Below are 21,848 nucleotides of genomic sequence, written 5' to 3' on the forward strand. Positions count from 1 at the left end.
TGGCCTGATTCAAAACCAACTGAAGTTAATGGAGAGACTCCTGTTGATTGGGCTTTGGATCAGGCTCAGGGAGTGGATATCAGACAAGATGGACCAACGGTTTGATCCAACAGGAGGTGATCTAATGCAATGCTTATCAACCTTTCCAGAGTACTGCACCCCTTTCAGGAGTCTGATTTGTCTTGTGTACCCCAAGTTTCACCTCATTTAAAAACTAGTTGCTTACAAAACCAGATAAAAAATACAAAAGTGTCACAGCACACTATTACTGAAAAATTGCTGACTTTCTCATTTTTTACCATATAGTTATAAAATAAATCAATTGGAATATAAATTTTGTACTTACATTTCAGTGTATAGTATACAAAGCAGTATAAACACATTATTGTCTGTATGAAATTTTAGTTTATACTGACTTTGCTAGTGCTTTTTGTGTAGCCTGTTGTAAAATTAGGCAAATATCTAGATGAGTTGATGGTACCCCCTGGAAGACCTCTGTGTAGCCCCAATGAGAAAGACTGGTTTAATGGACTAGATGCACCACTGACATACATTAGAGGCTGAGTGCTATACTGACTTCTCATTTAATCTCTTCCTTTTCTCTCTCTCTCTCTCTCTCTCTCTTTTCTTCTCAGGGAGTGTAAGAGCTGAAGATGAGGCCCAGGGCAGAGTGTTATTCTCCAAAGTTTTGGCTGGTGCTGGCAGTCCTAGCAACGACGGGTGGTGGGGCCTATGCCCAAAAGAGCCACCCCAGTATCGGCGTTGCTGTCATCCTGGTGGGGACCTCAGACGAAGTGGCCATCAAGGACGCCCACGAGAAAGATGACTTCCACCACCTCTCAGTGGTGCCCCGAGTGGAACTGGTGGCCATGAATGAGACAGATCCCAAGAGCATCATCACCCGCATCTGTGACCTCATGTCAGACCGGAAGGTTCAAGGTGTGGTGTTTGCTGATGACACAGACCAGGAAGCCATTGCTCAGATCCTGGACTTCATTTCTGCCCAGACTCTCACGCCCATCCTTGGCATCCACGGAGGCTCCTCCATGATCATGGCAGACAAGGTAGACATTGGCTTTCTTCCATTACAGATCAGGAAAGTGGGGTTTGGTATCCTGAGAAATAACATAGCCAGTGGTCTGCAGATGGAATCTCACTTGGACAAATGATTATGTGCTTGGAGAGAGTCACTTTCAAGGAGAGATTAAAAAAAGCTAGGTGTGTATAGTGTGGCTGAATTACATCTATAGAAAAGATGCTAACTGTGTAGAATTATATGAGAGAGACCAAGCTGGGTGAGATAATATTTGTTAATTGGAGCAACTTCTGTTGGTGAAAGAGACAAGCTCTTGAACCCCACATAGCTCTTCTTCAGCTCATTCTTCAGGAATTACATGAAGCATACAAAGATCAAGGAGAGAAGGGAGTTGCTAAAAGGGATCTGCAAAGGATTTAAATATTTTATTCTTTTTTATGATGTTTTGTGACCATTTATAACCACTGTATTTTTTACTTTTTGCCCTCACTGGTTTAGCTGGAGAATCACTTGGGTGTCTCAGGATGCTTACTGTGAACTCTCACATTTTAAATTAGTTATTGGGTTAAATAGGTGTTAACCAAAGTGTCAAAACACAAAACCAACCCCTCTCCCCCATACAAAAAAAACCATCCAAAAACCCAACCAGTTTGGCTAACAACCCTTTCTAATTTCAACTGTGCATCTTTCATTCTCTTGTATTGTATTGTCATAATTTCGCTAATTCTTCAGTCACCATACTATACCAGTGCAGACAAGTCCTGAATTTTGAATGTGAAAAAACAGCAGGCCTGATTTCCTTTGAACTGCAAGGCAAGTCTCAAACTTGTCCCTGTAGAGTTGCTAGGTAGGGGACACCTCCATGCTGCCACTCGTGATCTGCTCTGGCAACAGACCAGGGGAAGTCCCACCTCGTGGGGTCTGACAGATGGCAGAATCATGGCTCCTGATTGACTCCCTGCCCCTTATCCACCCAAGAGGCATTCTAGGAATGGTCCAGGCAATAGTATGGGTCTCCTGTGGCTTCCACAACCACTCCTGTTCTGGAACTCCTGGTTTTGACCTTGGCTGATTTGGATCTTGCCTCCTGACTTGGATCCTGAAACCTGACTTGGGCTCCGATCCTTGATATTGACCCCATCCTGCAACTTGACTACAAACTCCTCTGCTATTCCCTACCTCAGGTTTGACTCTGCTCTCACCAGCCTGTTCTGCTCAGCTGAGAATTCCCCCAGCTTGAGCGATCTTCTACCTGGTATAAAGTCAGTGTAGCTGGGCCTACATCTTGGGTGCAGGGAAGAATCTGGGCCAACAACTCTTCTTTGGCAAAATCTTTTCTGGCCTTCTTTTATACATCACAAAGCAAACAAGAGTACAAGCCGTTTTATTCCTTTGCAGGTCACCTTTCAGGGGATCTGAGAGACAGCAAGACATAATTTGATGTAATTGAATGCGGTGGGGGGGTGGGACTTAAATTGCATAGAAGGAAACATTTCTTTGGAGTGAGTTCTATTAGACTGTGGAATTTGGGTGGGCTGAATTTTTTGTTGTGAATAATTTTTTTTCCATTTTTTTTTTCATTTTTGGGACTAAATTAATCACAAATATATTTCTCAGTCTTTGATCAGCTTTAGAAATAGGGATAGCTCAGTGGTTTGAGCATTGGCCTGCTAAACCCGGGGTTGTGAGTTCAGTCCTTGAGGGGGCCATTTAGGGATCTGGGGCAAAATTGGAGATTGGCCCTGTTTTGAGCAGGAGGTTGGACTAGAAGACCTCCTGAGGTCCCTTCCAACCCTGATATTCTATGAATTCTATGAAAAAATGGATAAGTGATATTCAGGAAGTAATTGAGTCAATACAAAATAATTGCTGAATAAACGACTCTCAAATAATCCCCCCCCCCCCCTTTTTGCCCAGCTCTATGTAACTCAGGCAACAATTCTGTGGCCTTGATTATCCACTGCCTTGCACCTCGTGAAGTCATCTACACCTGTGCAGAACGGGTGTAAAACATTAACAGAGTGGAAGGGTGGCATTATACAGTCACTTTGCATAAGTACAAATGACACCACCAGGCCCAAAGCATTGAAAAATTGTGAGTTTAAACTTGAAGGGGCAAATTCCAATTTAAGATTATACCAGTAGAAATCCAGAGTAACTCCACTGGTCGTGGTGCAATCAGATCAGATTTACACTGGTGTAACTTAGAGCAGAATTTGGACCACGGAGTTGTTTGAAGAGCTTTTACCCTTCCATAGGTCTTTCCTTGGCAGAGTAACAGTAGTCCTATTATTGTATGTTGCCCATTGACTTCTATGGGAAATTCTGGTAGGACCATGAGGGGGCATGAAGATGGGGCCCAGTGAATATAAAAATCACTTTTACCAAGCTTCCCATGTGCAGCTTTTGAACAGGGTAAGCAAATCAAATAAAGAGATTCCAGTTTTAGAAAAATTGTATAAACATTTTCTTTACACACTATTTAAAATGGCTGACCATTAAAGCTTCTGACTTCTCATGTGGGTAATGGATAATATTTATTTGGCAAATTGAATAAAATATGTTATATATGAAATATCTGTTATATTTCTTTACAATAATGAAGTTATACTGGTAAGTGCTTAATGATCCATTTCCACATAGCCTCAATAAATACGGGTCGGTTTTTAGTCTCAGTACTGGAAATGAGTTGTATAATTATGGTTTGATCCTGCAAGGTGCTGTGTACTACCTGTGAAGTGCTGAGCATCCTTATCTTTGACAAGAGTCAGTTCTGGCTGAGGTTGTTCACCATTTTGCAGCTTCAGACCTTATTTCAACTCCATAATCCTGTGCTTGGGTTTCGTATCTATCTATGGAGTGGTACAGATCAAAACCTATGGAACTGCACAAAACAGAGTTGTGCAATTCCTTAGTGTGACAGGCAAGATTCTATTTTTTTAAAAAACACTTGGCCAAATCTAACCCTGTTGTATGCTGTGCCTGTTAACTTTTGATTCACTTCAATCGAGACTAGACAACTGGTGCCTCCCCATATTGCAGGGGGAGTACAAGTTAAAGGGGAGGACACGTGTCCTCCCCACATGTCTCTTCCCCATTCCATCCCCAGCCGGGGGCCCCCATACTCTCCCGGCCCCACATTACCTGTGTGTGTGTGGTGGGGGGGCATGGAGGCAGGCTCTGTCCTCCTGCTGCACCGGCTCCCCTCTGGCATTTTTGGCTTCTGTCCCTGGCAGCCAGGCCCAGGCAGGGAACGGGATGGAGCCAGTTCCAGTCACTGCTCTGTGCAGAGTAGCCACCTTCCTGGGAGAGAGCCTGGCTGCGGGTGGGGGGCGGCAGCCCTGTCCCTGCTCAGGCTCGGCTTCTGGGGACAGGGGCTGAGCATGCCAGAGGCGGGGACTCTGGCTCACTTGGCTGCTGTCCCCTGAAGTTGATCCTGGGCAGTAGGCAGCCCCCCTGCTGCTGCAGCAGGCGCTTTCCCAGGCAGCTGTTGTGTTGCACCAGGCAGTGTCCCAGCGCGGCCGGAAGAAGCTATGTCCCCATCCCTTCCACTTCCCGCTCAGGCCGGCTGCTGGGGTAAACCTGCATGCCCCCCTGCTGTGTCGCCTCTCGGAGAGCAAATCTGTGTCCAAGTACAAAAACCTATGTTAGTGCAACATTAAATTGGAAAATTTGAACCCCAAAAGGCAGGAAATAAAAAAATAAGTTTCCAAACATAAGAGTGGCTCTGCTACATTGTGCATATCTATACCTATATCTGTTACAGGTTAGACTGATACGTATATGCAGTGGTGCAAGTAGAAATCATTTCTTGCTGGTACTGCACTCATGGGACGGACACAAAGGGGGGCACGTGACCTCCGCACGTGACCCTCCATGTGACTCCTCCCCGCCCCCAATTCGGGGCCCCCATGCTTTCTCCATCCCCTCCGACACCCCCCTTTGTATATACAAACATCAACATGCTTAACTAGTCATTTTCCCTCAGATATGTAGTATTCAGTCTCTTAATATGGGAGTTGGGTGAGGAGCCATTTCAACATATGTATGACTTATTAAAAAAAAATTTTTAAGGAGAACTGTATCCTAAACTGCTTTATGGTATTGTACCCAAACATTGCATTTCAATGAGAGATTCAACTTCATTTATACGAACAGAACAGACTCCTGAGACTCTTACCAGTTCACAAAAGTGGTCTATACTCATGCAAATAGTCCCATTGTCTTCAATGAGATTGATCAAATGATTAACGGTTTACAGGATTAGGTTCCAAGTTTGTAAATTGTTCTGGATGAAATTGACAATGCCTGAGCTGTCAGATCAGAAGGAGCTTCTTTCGAATAAAGGCGGATAGATGTGTGATAAGTCTTAGCTCCGTTGCTAAGATGAGGAACTTATTTTCAGCAAAGTTCTTGGCAGATTCCTGAGGCAGCTGGTTTAAGGCTGTCAGTGTCCAGCATTATAATCTTCACTTATAGTTCTCTCACCCACAAAGATGGAAAATGAGGCATTTGTTTTCTTTATTTTGCTGCTCCAATTCCAGTTAACAAAATGCATATTAGTCTAGTTTGGCTGCAAAAGGAAGAATTCTATGTATGCTGGGGACAACACCTGATTCCCGTCAGGCTGCAGAATTGGGCTGACATCAGAGTCCGAACATCCTCTGGTCAGTGCAAGCAGAGGCATTCCTCTAATGATTTGGACTTGATGTGATGCAGTATGGATGTCATGGATAATTCAGACCAATGGGGAGAAACAGAATCAGAAACACTATTTAAACAACTTCCATCCTCCCACCCCTCCCCTCTTGAGGACTCCTGAGCAAAGAGCACCATACATATGCTAACAAACTTAAACAAAGTCTTTGTTTAAATTTGTTAGCATATGTATTGTGCTGTTAAAGTCATTTAAAGAATGAATGCCCCTCCCTAGCTGTGTTCTGCTCCTTTGAGGAGCAGAACCCAGCCCCCCCCCCCCGCCCTGGCCCCGGGGGTGGGGGTGGGGGGCGGCTAGCCCCAAGTCTTTCCGGTACTCTGTACCTGCTAAGGTTTCAGAGTAACAGCCATGTTAGTCTGTCTTTGCAAAAAGAAAAGGAGTACTTGTGGCACCTTAGAGACTAACCAATTTATTTGAGCATGAGCTTTCGTGAGCTACAGCTCACTTCATCGGATGCATACCATGGAAACTGCAGTAGACATTATATACACACAGAGACCATGAAACAATACCCCCTCCCACCCCACTGTCCTGCTGGTAATAGCTTATCTAAAGTGATCATCAAGTTGGGCCATTTCCAGCACAAATCCAGGTTTTCTCACCCTCGCCCCCCCCCCCCCCCACAAACTTACTCTCCTGCTGGTAATAGCCCATCCAAAGTGACCACTCTCTTCACAATGTGTATGATAATCAAGGTGGGCCATTTCCTGCACAAATCCAGGTTCTCTCACCCCCTCACCCCCCTCCAAAAACCACACACACAAACTCAATCTCCTGCTGGTAATAGCTTATCCAAAGTGACCACTCTCCCTACAATGTGCATGATAATCAAGGTGGGCCATTTCCAGCATAAATCCAGGTTTTCTCACCCCCCTACCCCCATACACTCACTCAGAGTTTATGTGTGTGTGTGTATGTTCCCGGGGGGCAGGGGGGGGTGTGAGAAAGCCTGGATCTGTGCTGGAAATGACCCACCTTGATTACCATGCACACTGTAGGGAGAGTGGTCACTTTGGATGAGCTATTACCAGCAGGAGAATGAGTTCGTGTGTGTGGTTTTTTGGAGGGGGGTGAGGGAGTGAGAGAACCTGGATTTGTGCTGGAAATGACCCACCTTGATTATCATACACATTGTGAAGAGAGTGGTCACTTTGGATGGGCTATTACCAGCAGGAGAGTGAGTTTGTGTGTGGGGGGGCGGAGGGTAAGAAAACCTGGATTTGTGCTGAAAATGGCCCAACTTGATGATCACTTTAGATAAGCTATTACCAGCAGGACAGTGGGGTGGGAGGGCGTATTGTTTCATGGTCTCTGTGTGTATATAATGTCTACTGCAGTTTCCATGGTATGCATCCGATGAAGTGAGCTGTAGCTCACGAAAGCTCATGCTCAAATAAATTGGTTAGTCTCTAAGTTGCCGCAAGTACTCCTTTTCTTTTTGTACCTGCTAAAAATCTCTTGCCAGTACTGTGTACTGGAGGGTACTGCCCTACTTGCACTCCTGCATATATGATAAACACTAAATGTAACATGGCAGAATTAATTATTCTGTTGGAACCTTAACTTTTGTATTACCTGACTGCTTTTGTTCAAATTCACATAATTAATATTGCATTAATTTCGATTTTGTATGTAATATTTATTTTTACTGGATTTCTCTGCATTTTGTCCATTTTGTGTGAGTGGTGTGTGTGTGTGTGTGTGTGACATATATAGTTTCTTGCACACTGTTTTGTTGTTTGCTTTTCCTGATGCTAACACACTTAATTCCAATATAATATTATAAATAATATAATACAAAATAAAAAAGAAAAGAAATGAAAAATCATTTTGAAAGGAAAAATCAAACCATTTCATTCAGAAAATATTGAAATGGCATGTTTCAACATTCTCAGAACTACTTTCCTCTTCCCCCCCCCCCCAATGAAATTTCAGTGTAATTGACATGATTTTGCAAAGTGTTTCAGTTGTGCTGGAACCATGTTCTCTGATGGAAAATTGTTCCATCAAAGTTTTTCTGACCAGCTCTAGTAATTAACAATGAAAAACTATTTTTATTGTAATAGTTGCTATTACTCATAAAACCCCCCAGAAGTATTAAATCAATTTGTGCCATCCCCAGCCAGATGAGAAGATTAGTTTCTTGGTTCTGGAGCACGCAAGACCTTTATTATAACCCAGAGCAGATACTTGTCTCACAAAATTTGAATTAATTACACTCAAATTTCTCCCTGCCCCAAACAGGCCTCAAAATGAAATTGAAAACCTGGAGTGTGAAATTGACCAGCGCTGCTGCCTTAGATCCTCATGTCATTCCTCAGTAACCACGGGACATAGAGAAACAACTCTTTCCAGGGAATCTCTTATTCTGTTTGCCTTTTCTTTGCTTCATTAACCACATTTAGAGGGAAAGGACTATGAGGGAAGTTAAGGGAATTAAATACACACAGCCTGAAAAAACAGAGGGTACAGGAAGAGATAAGATTGTAGTATATAACTCTTTTAAGGGCCTTAAGGAATTGATACATGAGGATAGATTAAAAGAGCTAAATATGTATATTGTAGCTTGACTAAATAATGACTACAGGTAAATGTAACTAATGTGTTGTGCCTAGATATATACCAAGGAGAGAGAGAAACAGTTTAGGTTGGTCTAAACGCGGTGTAACTAGGAGCAATGGGAAGAAATTGAGCAAAGGGATCATTAAACAGAATATCAAGAGAATTTTCCAAATGGCAATCTCTATTAGATGTGGAGTAATCTCCTCAGGGAAAGATGGAAACCCCATCACTTAAACTATTTCAGATTTGGAGTGGATAAAACTCTGGAAAATGCACTGCAAGGGAAAAATCCTGCCTTAGCTAGGATGAGAGTGAAGAAAAAATGAACAAGCTGAGAGAGAAGAGCAGGCCAGAGAGACACAAGTGGGGGAGGGAGAGCTACAAAGGGGGGGGGTCCTTCTCCTGAACCTCACATGATCAAAGAAAACAAGTTTCATTAAAATACAACCTGTGAGACAATAAAAACAAACAAACCCTGAAATGATTATTTTCCTCTCGGTGCTGCAGTGCAACGTATCTGCAAGGTTCCTTATGCTAATTAGAAACATAAAGTTCCAGAAGAAAGCAGGAGGGAAGAAATAAGGGCAGCGGAGTTGGGTGGAGAATGTAAAGTCAGGAGAGAAAAGGAAGGCATTGTAAAACCAGTCATATTCATCCCAAGGAGGCATTGTGGCCAGTGCATAGGGCACAGGTCTGAGAGTCCAGAGACCAGAGTTATACTCTATAAATGGCTTGCTATATGACATTGGGTAAGTCTCTACTGCTGTTTCTCCATTCACAAAATGGAGATAATGGTACTTTTTAAAATTGTTTTGGGATCTACAGAGGCAAAGCTCTAACTGCTATGTATTGATTAATGAATTATTCTAGTTGCAGTCAATGTGATGCTTTATATAAAATTCTAAAATTCAGGAGAAGAAGCTGTAGCCTCTAATAGTGGGTAGTTGAATATCTCTGGTGTGCACGAAAGATTATTATAGGAGGGGCTGGTCATAGAATCATAGGTTTAGAAGGGACCACAAGGGTTATCTAGTCTGATGCCCTGCCAAGATGCAGGATTTGTTGTTTCTTAGCCATCCAAAAGAAATGACTGTCTGAAAATCTCCAGTGAAGGAACTTCCACAACCTCCCTAGGCCATCTGTTCCATTGTGCTACTGTTCTTAAAGTTAGGAAGTTTTCCCTGAGATTTAATCTAAATCTGCGATGCTGTGGTTTGAACGCATTGCCTCTTGTCCTGCCCTCTCTGGCAAGAGAGAACAACTTTTCTCCATCTTTTTTTATGACAGCCTTTCAAGTATTTGAAGACTGCTATCATGTCTCTTAAGCTCCTCTTTTCCAAACTAAACATACCCAGTTCATTCAGTCTTTGCTCATACGGCTTGCATTCCATCCCTTGGATAATCTTTGTTACTCGCCTCTGGATCCTTTGCAGTTTCTCTACATCCTTTCTTTACATTGTTGACCAAAATTGGACACAATACTCCATCTGAGGCCTAACCAGTGCCGAGGAGAGTGGTACTATCACCTCCTGTGGCTTGCATACTATGCCTCTGTTAATGCAATCTAAAATTGCATTTGCTTTTTTTGCAACAGCATCGCATTGCTGATTCATGTTGAGGTTGTGATCCACTACAACTCCCACATCCTTCTGAGCAGTGCTGCTGCCAGGCCAGTTTCCCCCCATTCTGTATCTGTACGTTTGGTTTTTCTTCCCTAAGTGTAGCACCTTACATTGGTCTTTGAATTTCATTTTGTTGTGTATAGCTCAGTTCTCCAATGTATCAAGATCCCTCTGAATTTTAGCTCTATCCTCCAAAGTATTGGCAATCCCCCATCTTTGTGTCATCTGCAGACATGATCAGGATGCTCTTTACTCCTACATCCAGGTCATTAATAAAGATATTAAACAATACTGGACCCAGAACAGATCCGTGTGGAACCCCACTTGAGATCTTCCTCCAATCCGACATCATTCCATTAATAGTTACTCTTTGTTTGTGGTTGTTTAACCAATTATGTATCCATTTAATGGTAGTTCTGCCAAGCCCACATTTCTCCAGCTCACTTATCAGAATGCCATGTGGTACTGTGTCAAAAGCCTTGCTGACGTCCAGGTATATTATGTCCACTGCATTCCCCCATCCAGAAAATCAGTTACCCTGTCAAAGAAGGAAATCAAGCTGGTTGGCACAATTTGTTCTTGGTAAATCCATGCTGGCTGCTAGTGCTCACATCTTCCGTGTCCAGGTATTTGCAAATTGAATGTTTTGTACATTACTCTAGTAGCTTCCCAGGTATCGAAGTCAAGCTGACCGGTCGATAGATCCCCGACTCCTCCTTTCCCCCCTTTTTAAAGATGGGCACTACATTAGCCTTTCTCCAGTCTTCCAGGACCTCTCCTGGTCATCGCCCATCAGCATTGTGATCAAACATGCAGTCTACTGACGACCATTGTGCCAGCCAGAGTGACCACGGTTGATGTAGTGTAGTGAAGTTCCCAGATCTGCCTCAATCCTGCAAATCCACAAATCTCTGGAGTGGCACTGTGGACGGCACCAGCTAGGGTGAGGGCATGCACCCCTTCACACATTGATGGAGCGCTTGAGAGCACGGTGTGCAAGGGTGTTTTTGTCCGTCCGGGCCACCTGGCCAAAGAGCATACAGTGCTGCTTTTGAATATAATGAGTGAGCGAAGGAAGGCCAGATCTCTGCGAAATTGACATTTCACACAAAGTCAAACCACTTTATGCTCAGGATGTGGTGCTGACAGTGCCTATGGAATGCTTCTAACTGCTCCAGGTCTGCCCTGTAAGAGGCTCTAGGTTTCTGACCCATATAGTAATACAGGTACAGTACAGGTTTGATAGATTCTGGACTTTGTTTCAGTACAAGGATGTTTTTGCATCCATAAGCAAGAATGGACTTCTTGCAGGAGGTGGCAAGGCCTATTTGCCGAAGCACATGCGGTTTCCTGTGACTGTTTAAACTCTGTTTAAAGCCAAGATAGATGACTTTGTCAGTGTTGTCCCTGGTACTTGACCCCCCTGCACCAGCAGAAGAGTCCCTGGGAATGGGGATGGTGTCCCTAAAAATGAAACCCCTCTTCATCTTCCCAGTCAAGAGGAGACAACCAGCCATGACAGACTGTGATAACAGCACCAAGGTTAAAGCTCCTGCTATTACCGACCCCAGGAGGGTGGGAGTTTTCTGCACTCATAGGATGGGCATGATCTGAATTCTGCTTAGGGAAGGTGCAGCCCCAGCTACCCCAACTTCCAGGAAGTCCAAAGCAGGAACTAGGACTGATGGCTAGTTGGGGGAGGAGAGAAACGGGGACTGGGAATATGGCTTGGGAGATTGGGATTGTCTGGGCAAGAAGCTAGGGCCTAGGATTCAGGGAGGGAAATAGGCTGGGGAACTGGGAGGCAAGTAGGTGGTGGTTGTGAGACTGAGATCAGATGAGGAGTTGGGGGCCGGGGAGAGACTAGGATTGGCCAGGCAGGAAGATGGGGGCTGAGAACTGGTGAGCGGGGAGGGGAGATTGATGGGGTGCCAGGGTACAGGGGGACAACTGGTCTGGGCTGGGTAAAGATGCTGGGGCTGGGGAGGATGGACACTGAGATTAGATGAGAAGCCTGGGTAAAGAGATTGGGGCTGGGAATCAGTGGGAAAGGAGAATGTGTGGGGAGTGGGGAAGAGAAAGAGACGCGCACACACACACACATCAGATGAAGAGCTGGGTGTGGGGGAACTGGGACTGGCTGGGCAAGGAGGCAGGATGGAAAGAGCTGGGAATGGGTGGGCAAGGGTCCCGGGGGCTTGAGCCTTGGGGAGTGAGACCTAGGGATTGGGATGAGAAGTCTGAGGAGTGGCTAGGTGAGAAGAATGGGACTGGGACGAGGAGGCAGGGTAGAGAAGAGATAGGACTGGGGCAGGTTGGAGGGGATGGGACAAAGGGGTCATGCTTGGGGATATGGGCAGCAGAGTCTGTGCCCACTATAACATACTCGCCACCAGAACCTGGAATGGAACCCAGGATTCTCGAGTCTCACCATTCCTCTGCTGTCAGCAAATATCTACGTAACCCACTGGCCAAGTATTTCATCCCCCTCCAGTGCCAATCCACATAGAGTAGGTTGTCGTTGTCTATCAGTTCCCGCATTAGCTGAAATGGCAAAGGTTTGACTCTGGATCTAGAAGTTCCAACACTGCTGATGGCCCATGTGGGGGTCACTCTATTGCCACAGGATGGAACTTCTGTTTGTTCAGTTTGCTTTTTAAAAAAATTAGGAAACTACCCACAACAAATGATACTAAAAGAATGTTATTAAAGTTGCAAAGTCACGCACTCAGAAGTTGGGAAATGCCAGAGGTAAGGTTGACTCGAGCAACCTTAATTTGCTCCCCTTATGCATATGCATGATGAGACAGACTTTCATTGCATGATGACATACCATTTTTTCCACAGGACCCCTGCCTCATTCAGTGCACCGGGTGGATGGAGTTGTTCTGGGGGAGAATCAGGGTTGTCTAGTAAAGGAGGCTGTTGTTTGTAGGATCCCTTCCTCATTTGTCTGAGAAGTTGGAAGGTGTGTAGTGAAAGAGGCAGGGGGCTGTGGGAAGAGAAAGGATGGTCACATGGTTAAGGCAAGTGAATGCTGCTCTGGAGAATGGGATTCTATCCCTGCCTCTGCCACAGAGCTCCTGTGTATTGCTGGGCAGCTCACTGAAACCAGACTTTTCACACATGGTCACTCATTGTGTGTTCCATGTTGTCCGGGTGCCTGGCTTGATACCCTGGGACCCGTTTTTTAGAAGTGCTGAGTGCTCCCAGCTACAGCTGAAGTCAATGGGAGCTCTGCTTTGAACATATGAAATGCTATATAATGTGCAGTTCACTGAAAAATGCGGTCCTGCGTGTCTCAAACGGGGCACCCAAAGTGAGTGGATACTTTTGACCTTAATCTTTGTGCCTCAGTGTCTCATCTGTAAAATGGGGATAACAGTAACTCCTCCTCTCACAGGTGTGTTGTGAAGATAAAAATCATTAATGATTGTGAAGCACTCAAATATCGTCTTAAGTACTTACGTACTGAGTGTCACATCATTTTTAGTATGTTTTTCCTCACAACACCCCACTGAGGTAAGGAAGTGCTCTTATCCCCATTATAGAGGTGGAGAACTGAGGCACAGAGAGGCCACATGACCTACCCAAGGCCCCATGGGAAGCACACCCAGGTCTCCCAGCTTCCAGACCAGTGCCCTAAGCATCAGACCAACTGTCTGTTGTGAAAAGCGTCATAGAAAAACAACGAGGAAAATAATAATGCTGCAGAGCAGGGTTTGAGTAGTGCGCAGGAACTAAGGCCTAGGGCCACACACTGACCAATGAGGAGAAAACACAATAATGAATAGCTGCTCATTGTGTGCACAGAATGAGGCAGGGTGTGACAGGCTCTATTAGGCCTTCTCTGTCCCTTGCTGGAGGGATCAGCCCCCGACACTTCCGCCCAAGAAAAATTCACTCATACCCCATGGCCAACAAAACTGTCATCTAGATGGGCCAGTTAGAAATACTGACCAATCAGGAACCAGCAGGCCAGTTAAGAAGGCTTGCAGCCTTTTGCTCAGGGGAAGGGCTGGGTGAGGAGAAGCACCTTAGGGCCAGGGCTGGTCGTGCCCTGCCCTGCCCTGCTCTGCCCTGCCCTGCTCTGCCCTGCCCTAAGCACTGCAACTAAAGCACTTGGATTTTGAAGGGTTTTTTTCTTTTTTGTTTAAAGACAGACAGCTGAATCCTGAGTTGCTGTTTTGCCACTTGACTGTTTAGAGACTGATGCCAAGCTTATGGCATAAGCTACCCTGCCCCAAACGGGTGGCCACATTTTGCAGACTAAGGCCATGTCTACACTACGAAAGTACTCTGATTTTACAGAAGTTGATTTTGGGGAACAGATTATATAAAGTCGAGTGCATGTGTCCACACTAAGCACATTAATTCAGGGGTGTGCGTTCCCACTACCGTGGCAAGCATTGACATTCCAAGCGGTGCACTGTGGGTAGCTATCCCACAGTCCCCGCTGCCCATTGGAATTCTGGGCTGAGCTTTCAATGCCTGATGGGGCCAAAAATTTGTCGCGGGTGGTTATGGGTAAATGTTGTCAGTCAACCCTCCCTCCCTCTGTGAAAGGTGGAGTCCAGATGCAATATCACACGTGCCCTGAAGGGGGCGTTGCAGAGCAGCAGTACCTGTCATGGCTTGGTAACAGAAGTGGGATTGACTCCTCCTTTTCCATAAAGGGGAACTATGGAGGAGATCCTAGCTCAGCACCAGCAGGACCAGGCAGAGACCCAGTGGCTTTTCCTGGAAGGGCAGCAGGAGGCTGTGCTCCTTTAACTAGAGCGGCAGTTTCAGAAGGTGATACTGGAATGGCTCACTGGAATTGCCCTTTTCAAATTGGGAATCCGCTGATGACACTGAGGCATATCTTGTTATATTTGAGTGGGTAGTCCATGCTCTCAACTGGAGAAGACCATGTGGATGGACTGTGTAACTAGCCTCGGGTGACCAGACAGCAAGTGTAAAAAATCAGGACGGGGGTGGGAGGTAATAGGTACCTATATAAGAAAGAGCCCCCCAAATTGGGACTGTCCCTATAAAATCGGGACATCTGGTCACCCTAAACTAGGCCCCTTTCTGCCCGGGGAAGCCCAGGAGGCCTACTGGGCCCAAGATGATGAAGCTGTGAGGATTATGATACCCTGAAAGCTGCTGTTCTAGACCAACTAAGAGCATTGCCTGAGATGCACCAGCACTGATTCCACAGAACCACTCCCACTGCGGGCACAACCCTGGGCTGTCACTCAGACCTGGTCTACACTACGGGGGTAAGTCAAGCTAAGTTATGCAACTCCAGTTACATGAATAACAGAGCTGCAATCGACATAGCTTAGGTTGACTTACTGCACTGTCTACTCCGCACTGGCTCGATGTGAGAAACTCTCCAGTCAACTTACCTTATGCTTCTCATTCCGGTGGAGTACCAAGTCAACGGGAGGGTGATCGGCAGTCGATTTAGCAGGTCTTCGACCCCCGGTGCATTGATCACTGCAGCGTCAATCCCTGGTAAGCGTAGACATACCCTTAGTGGCTAAAGGACTGGGCCATCTGCTAACTCCAGTTGGCATGCTGCTCTCCGGCCAAGATTCTGGAGTCGGTGGTACCTTGCCAACTACCATCCAAACCTGGGTATGCAGATACAATCCCAGCACACTGAGAGTTGCCGTCCAACTCACTGGGGACTTTATGGAAGCAGGTTTGGTCTGGCCAGAGTGAACGGTCCAGGTCTGGTGAAGGTTGGCCCCAACTTCCTGAGGAGTCAACCTGGGGTACCAGAAAAGGGCCAGAGGGCTGTGGACTCCCAGTGGAACCCAGAAGATGCCCCACAACCCCACTTCAAGAACCATCAGTGGGAAGTACACAGAGGCTCACCTGGGGGCAAGCCATGGAGCCTCCGCTAGTCAGCCAATCATTTGTTTCTGCAGTGGGAAGCTGGGGCATGTCAGCTGCACTTGCTCCCTTATGGAGTAGGTCTTTGTAGAATGGTGGGGTGTCTCTGGCCAAACAGATGAAAGCTGTTGCCAGGCACTTGTAATTCTAGTAGTACTCAGGGACTGAATGGTGACTGGACTAATAGACTCCAGGTGCTCCCAGTCCTTGGTCTGGGAGACCCTACTGGATCTGGAAGGGTGGCAAGAAAATGAGCTGGTGCATGTGACCTCTGTCCATGGAAACATTCATTCCCAACCCATGGTTTGGGTGCATTTGAATATAGGGAACCAGCCAGAATACTTTGAGTGGGTATAACCCCCAGCTTGTCATGAGAAGTGATCATTGAAAGGGACTGGCAACACTCCTCCTTCCACCGCCTCACGTGGAGACCCCCAGATGCTGTTCTGGTCCTATCGTCTGACATCTTTCCAACTGCTATATCTGACCTTTCTGATGGCCCATCATGACCCAAGAAGACTCAGAAACAGCAATAATTAGCCAGGAAGTCCTGGTTGCAAACTGCTTTGGCAGCTGATGAGCCAGCTGGCAGCTCAATGGGAGAGTGATCAGAATCACCAGAATCACCTCGGGACAACTCTTTTCGATGTTGACCAAATGGTACTGTCTAGGACATTTGCTTTGGTTCAGGAACAATGAAGAGATGACACCCTTAGAGAAGTGTATACTCGGCTCATGGTGGTTAATGGACGCATTGTGTGGGATGCTCACGCTTCCCAATTTTCTCCTTTGAATGACAGAATGATTTACTTTTGATGAGATAGGTCACTAGCTCCTGGTGCCCCAAAGCATTCAAAAGGAAGTATTATGACTAGCATGCTTCATCCCCTTCGCTGGTCACCTGGGCAGAGATGAAATCCTAGAAAGGGTGCTTGCCAGATTCTTTTGGCCAGGGGTCTACAAGAAGGTGGCAAACTTTTGTGCAACCTGCCCAGAATGTCAAAAAGTAGCACCTAAGGGACATCTGCAGGCTCCCTCAGGCCCCTTACTGCTCATAAGCATCCTCTTTGAGTGGGTAGGGATGGACATAGTGAGGGCATTAGAACAAACTGCAAGGCGGCACCAGTATATCTTGGTAGTAGTGGATTATGCAATCCATTTCTTGGAGACAGTTCCTTCTGCTCCATAACTGCCAAGACCATAGGCAGGGTGTTAATCCTGCTTTTTGCCTGAGTAGGCTTGTCTACCAAAGTCCTCACAGATCAAGGGAGTAACTTCATCTCCTGCCTAATGCAAGAAGAATGCCAGCTGTTAAGGTTAGACCCCCTCTGCACTTCAGTTCCCCATCCCCAGGCCAAAGGCCTGGTAGAAGGGTTTAACCAGACTCTTAAGTAAAAGCTGAATAAATTTTATGATGACCGCGCCCTCCCAAGGATTGGTATCAGCTACTTCTCTATCTCCTGTTTGCCATATGAGAGGTATCTCAGACCTCAACAGGCTTCTTGCCATTTGAACGGTTATATTGCTGACAGCCTTGAGGATCCTGGACCTCCTTAAAGAGGTCTGGGAAGAGCAGCCACTATATTCTCAAAACATGTTACAGCAAGTCCTGGAGGTGCATGAGTGTCTCAAATGTTTAGGACAGTTTGTGAAGGAGAATCTCCTGTAGGCTCAGTGAATCCAAGCCCAACACTATAATAAAAGGACTCAGGAGAATATTTTTCAGTCAGGGGACTGTGTGCCGCTGCTTCTTTCCAGCTTGGAGAGCAAGCTTCTGGTCAAATGGCAAGGGCCCTATAAGGTTGTCCAGTGAATTGGAAAAGTTTATTATGAAATTCTCTGTCTGGGCAAAAAGAAGCAACACCAGAACTTCCACCTAAATATGTTAAAATCCTGGTGGGCTAAAGAAAGCTTGTTCATAGATCCCGGGGATCTTCTTGGGATCTGGGCCACCAGATACAAGAGCCAAGAAATGCTGAAGATGTGCCAATAGCAGAAATACTTCCTCCTCACTTACGTTGGCAAGACAGGAAATTATTGACCTACTATGACACACAGTTCTCCACCCAGCCAGAGTGTACACGTCTTATGGAATGCTGAATCCAAACCAGCCCAGAGGCAAAGCAGGAGCATGTGACTTATTATATTCCTGAGTAGCTCTGCAAAACCATGGAACAGGAGGTACAGGCCCTGTTAGACCTTGGTGTCACTGAGGAGTCCAAGAATAGCCCGGTGGTTCTGGTTCCCAAACCCGACTGGACCACACCATTTTTTTTGCGTGGACTTCTCGAGGTTTAATTCAGTATCACAGTCTGATGCCTACCTGATGCTATGTTTTGACAAACTCCTCAACTGCCTTGGGAAGGCTAAATACATAACCACACTTGATTTAACAAAAGGGTACTGGCAAATACCTCTGGCCTCAGATTCCAAAAAAAAAAAAGACAGCATTTGCCACATATCTTGGGCTTTGTCAGTTGTGACCATGCCCTTTGGACAGCATGGGGCTGCAGCCACATTCCAGAGGCTTATGGACCAAGTCCTGTGCCACCATACCCAGTTTGTAGCAGCCTATTTGGTAGTTACAGTGGAGGTATTTTTAGTACAACTTGTCAGTCACATCAGGTACATGTGGACTCTGTGTTGCAATTACTGAAAGGGCCAGACTCTGGTAGGGAATGGCTGGGTTTAACCCCTGCCAGATAAAACAGAGGCCCCAAGGAAGATCTCGGTTCCTGCCACTAAGAAACAGATGTGGCTTTCCTGGGTCTAGCCAGCAGCTACCAAAGGTTTGTGCCCCACTGTGTGACAGTTGCAGCACATTGTGAAGGTCGATGCACACCAACCAGGCCAACGGACAACTGAATATAACAAGGCCTTTAGCAAAATAAAGGATATCCTTGATCAACACCTGGACGTCTCGTTCTTATTTAAATTACATACTGAAGCCTCCACAGATGGATTAGGAGCAGTGCTGTTGCAAAAACTGCAGGGGGTGGAACAGCCAATACTATACTTAATCAAGAAGCTGCAGCACAAGAGACCTGATACTCCACCATTGGGAAAGAGTGCCTGGCCGTCAACTGTGCTATGGGGCATTACACTACTATCTTTTGGGGGCTCGCTTTGATTTAGTAACAGACTATGCACCCCTTAAATGGTGACAGGCACTGAAGGACACTAGTCGTTAGTGCTATCTGGCGTGGCAACCCTACGCTGTCATGTATGACACTGGTCTGATTCACAGCACCAGAATACAGACTTCTTTCTCTGGGATAGTGGCATTATTGTGGAGGGGGAGAAATTGGGTCCCTGGGACCATTCTGTGGCTGGAGGTGTGTGACAGGGTCTATCTGGTTTTCTCCGCCCCCTGCTGGAGGCATCAGCACCCTGATGTTCCCCACCCCAGGAAAATCCACTCAGACTGGGCCACCAACATGATAGTTTTCCAGAGGCCTAGAAGGGCCAGGAGGAAATACTGACCAGTCAGGAACAGGCAAGCCTTCTTAACTGGCCTGCTGGGTTTGCTCAGGGGTAGAGCTGGGCGATACTGGGACAGAAGAGGAGCAACCCAGGGCTAACCCAGACCAAGGCCTGGCCCTAAGCACTGCAATTGAGCACTTACATTTTTGAAGGGTTTTTCTCTCTCTCTGTCTGAAGGCACAGACAGCTGAATCCTGAGTTGCTGTTTTGCTAATGGACTGTTTAGAGACTGATGCCAAGCTTACAGCACAAGCTACTCAGCTGCAAGCAGATGGCCAGACTTCGCAGTCTGTTAAGGAGTGGCTGCTGTACCACCTGTGACCCTGAAGGGGGTGCTGAAGTGTGTTCTCCTAGTGTTGTGTGTGTGTGATATATCGCTATACCCGCAGGGAAGAAAGGAATGGAGAAGGAGAGAAATCTATTTACTAAAAGTGTTTTTATTATTATTTATTTTATTTTATTAATAACTTATTACCATCATCCAACCTTTTCAAAAGACTAGCAATTTTAGGTCTTTGTAAAGAGGGCTGATTATCAGAGGGTGAGTGCCCAGCTCTTTCTGAAAATCAGGCTGCTTTAGGGTATTTCAAGTTAGGCTCTCAAAAATCAAGGGACCCAGAATCACCAGTCACTTTTGAAAACGTCAGCAATTATCGTTGGCTGTCCATGGTGCTGCACCACCCGGATCCAATGCTCATTTCATGGGTTTTAGGACGGGATAGGCAGAGAAGAGAGAATTGCAGCCACAAGCAGGTTAGACTCATCCAGTCCCCATGCCGGGCTGATTGGTCAGATTCCAGGAAGCTGGCAGTACAATCAGTGCCAAGCTTCTGAGCCAGAGAGGATTGAAGAAAATAGCACCGAGGTTCTGAAATGGAGGTGTTGGCCCCTCCAGGTGTATGTTTGTTACCCTCAGCTCAGTTTTCCGTCATGTCCCCCAACTTTATTTTGGCGCTCACTTTCTGTGTAACTGGCTCCCCTACTGCACTTCCAAACTCACAGGCATTCAGCAGTGGCAAATAAATTGGTTAGTCTCTAAGGTGCCACAAGTACTCCTTTTCTTTTAGTGAAATTAGAGTTAGAGAGCCGTGCTATAGTACCTTTGCAGACAGCAAAGCACAGTTTACTGCCAAACTATTTGCTGCACCAGGTGGCCACTGCGTGCGTGTGTATTCAGATACCGCTCCCTGCCCACTTTCGGCCTCCAGTCTCTTTTGTCTCTCTCTATCTCATCCTCTTTTTGTTTGCCACTCTGTCTTTTTCTTAATTATTGTTTGTACAGTGCTTTAAAAATGTAAAGTGCCATATAAATAAATGCTTTTATTATTATTTATTTCCCCCTGCTTTTCTCTTTCCTCTGCATTCTTTTCTATGTATTCACTCTTGTGTGCCACTTACAGAAAGAATGTGCAGGTCTAAATTATTTATAAGTGCATGACAGTAATTACAGAGATGATTTAATTACTCAGTTAACACAGTTCTTCACATCACAGGCTTGGCTGGCTGATGATCCTCTCATCGTTGACTAGTGTAGGCATTGTGGACCATGGCAGAGACAGGAGGACCTTGGGGGTTCCCAAGTAATGGCATACACATCTCTCCTAATGCATTGTCTATAGACCCTCCTTCCACTTCTAAATGATCCTGTGCTAGAATTATGGGGTTTCTCTCATCCAGCTCAGTGCAGCCAGCTGGCATTGGCAGCAGAGGATTTCCTCAGTGTTGTTGAACTATTGGGGGTGGGGGTGGAGAAAGACACTTCAGGGGTTTGAGGAGGCAGTAGCCAATGCCTGTTGTCACCCAGACACCTATGGGATGTAGCAGAAGGGGCCAGTAGGGCTCAGGAGAAAAGGAAGGAAAGGCGGCCAGGATAAGTGTTCCTCTTGTGAGGACAGAAAAGGAGTACTTGTGGCACCTTAGAGACTAACCAATTTATTTGAGCGTAGCTCACGAAAGCTTATGCTCAAATAAATTGGTTAGTCTCTAAGGTGCCACAAGTACTCCTTTTCTTTTTGCAAATACAGACTAACATGGCTGTTACTCTGAAACCTGTCTTGTGAGGACACTGAATGTAAGAAGTGGGCAGCAGAAGATTCTTAAGGGTGGAGGCAGCTGCTTAGGAAGTAGTGAGGAACCTGTGTTGGATAAAGAGGGGGGATGGGGCAGCTCTTGGAAGTTCACTGATTCAGGTCTCAAAGTGAACCTGAAGGGTTGGTTCACTTTGGACTCCTTCACAAGCTGGGCTCTCTGCAAGATTCGCAAGCTCTTCTCTGTGTCAAGGTCAGGTGGGTAGAAAGCACATGGCATTAGGGCTGATGGAGTGGAGATCCGTTAGCACCTGGCACTACATGCGAAGCTGCCAGACATCTTGTACCAGGCAACTGAACATGCCCCACCCACCATCACAGGAAGTGATGCAATTCAGGGAAACAGGCCAAGATTTTCCAAAGGGACTATAGATTGTAGGTACCTCCATTTTGGATGCCAACTTGAGACATCTTAGGGGGGCCTGGATTTTAAAAAAAATGCTTGGCATCCATCA

At 46.0% G+C, this 21,848-nt stretch overlaps 1 protein-coding gene across 1 annotated transcript in view; it reads left to right on the forward strand.

Annotated features, from left to right (window-relative positions):
- The first annotated feature begins 653 nt into the window (after window positions 1-653).
- The window catches only part of GRIN2B (glutamate ionotropic receptor NMDA type subunit 2B), a 223,791-nt gene continuing 202,596 nt past the window's right edge, over window positions 654-21,848 (forward strand). Inside the window, exon 1 of the mRNA XM_077807613.1 lies at window positions 654-1,064. Within this exon, the coding sequence (XP_077663739.1) occupies window positions 654-1,064 (411 nt within the window). The remainder of the gene's footprint in view (window positions 1,065-21,848) is intronic.

The sequence above is a fragment of the Eretmochelys imbricata genome, chromosome 1 (genome assembly GCF_965152235.1).
Source record: "Eretmochelys imbricata isolate rEreImb1 chromosome 1, rEreImb1.hap1, whole genome shotgun sequence".
NCBI classification, from domain to species: Eukaryota; Metazoa; Chordata; order Testudines; family Cheloniidae; genus Eretmochelys; species Eretmochelys imbricata.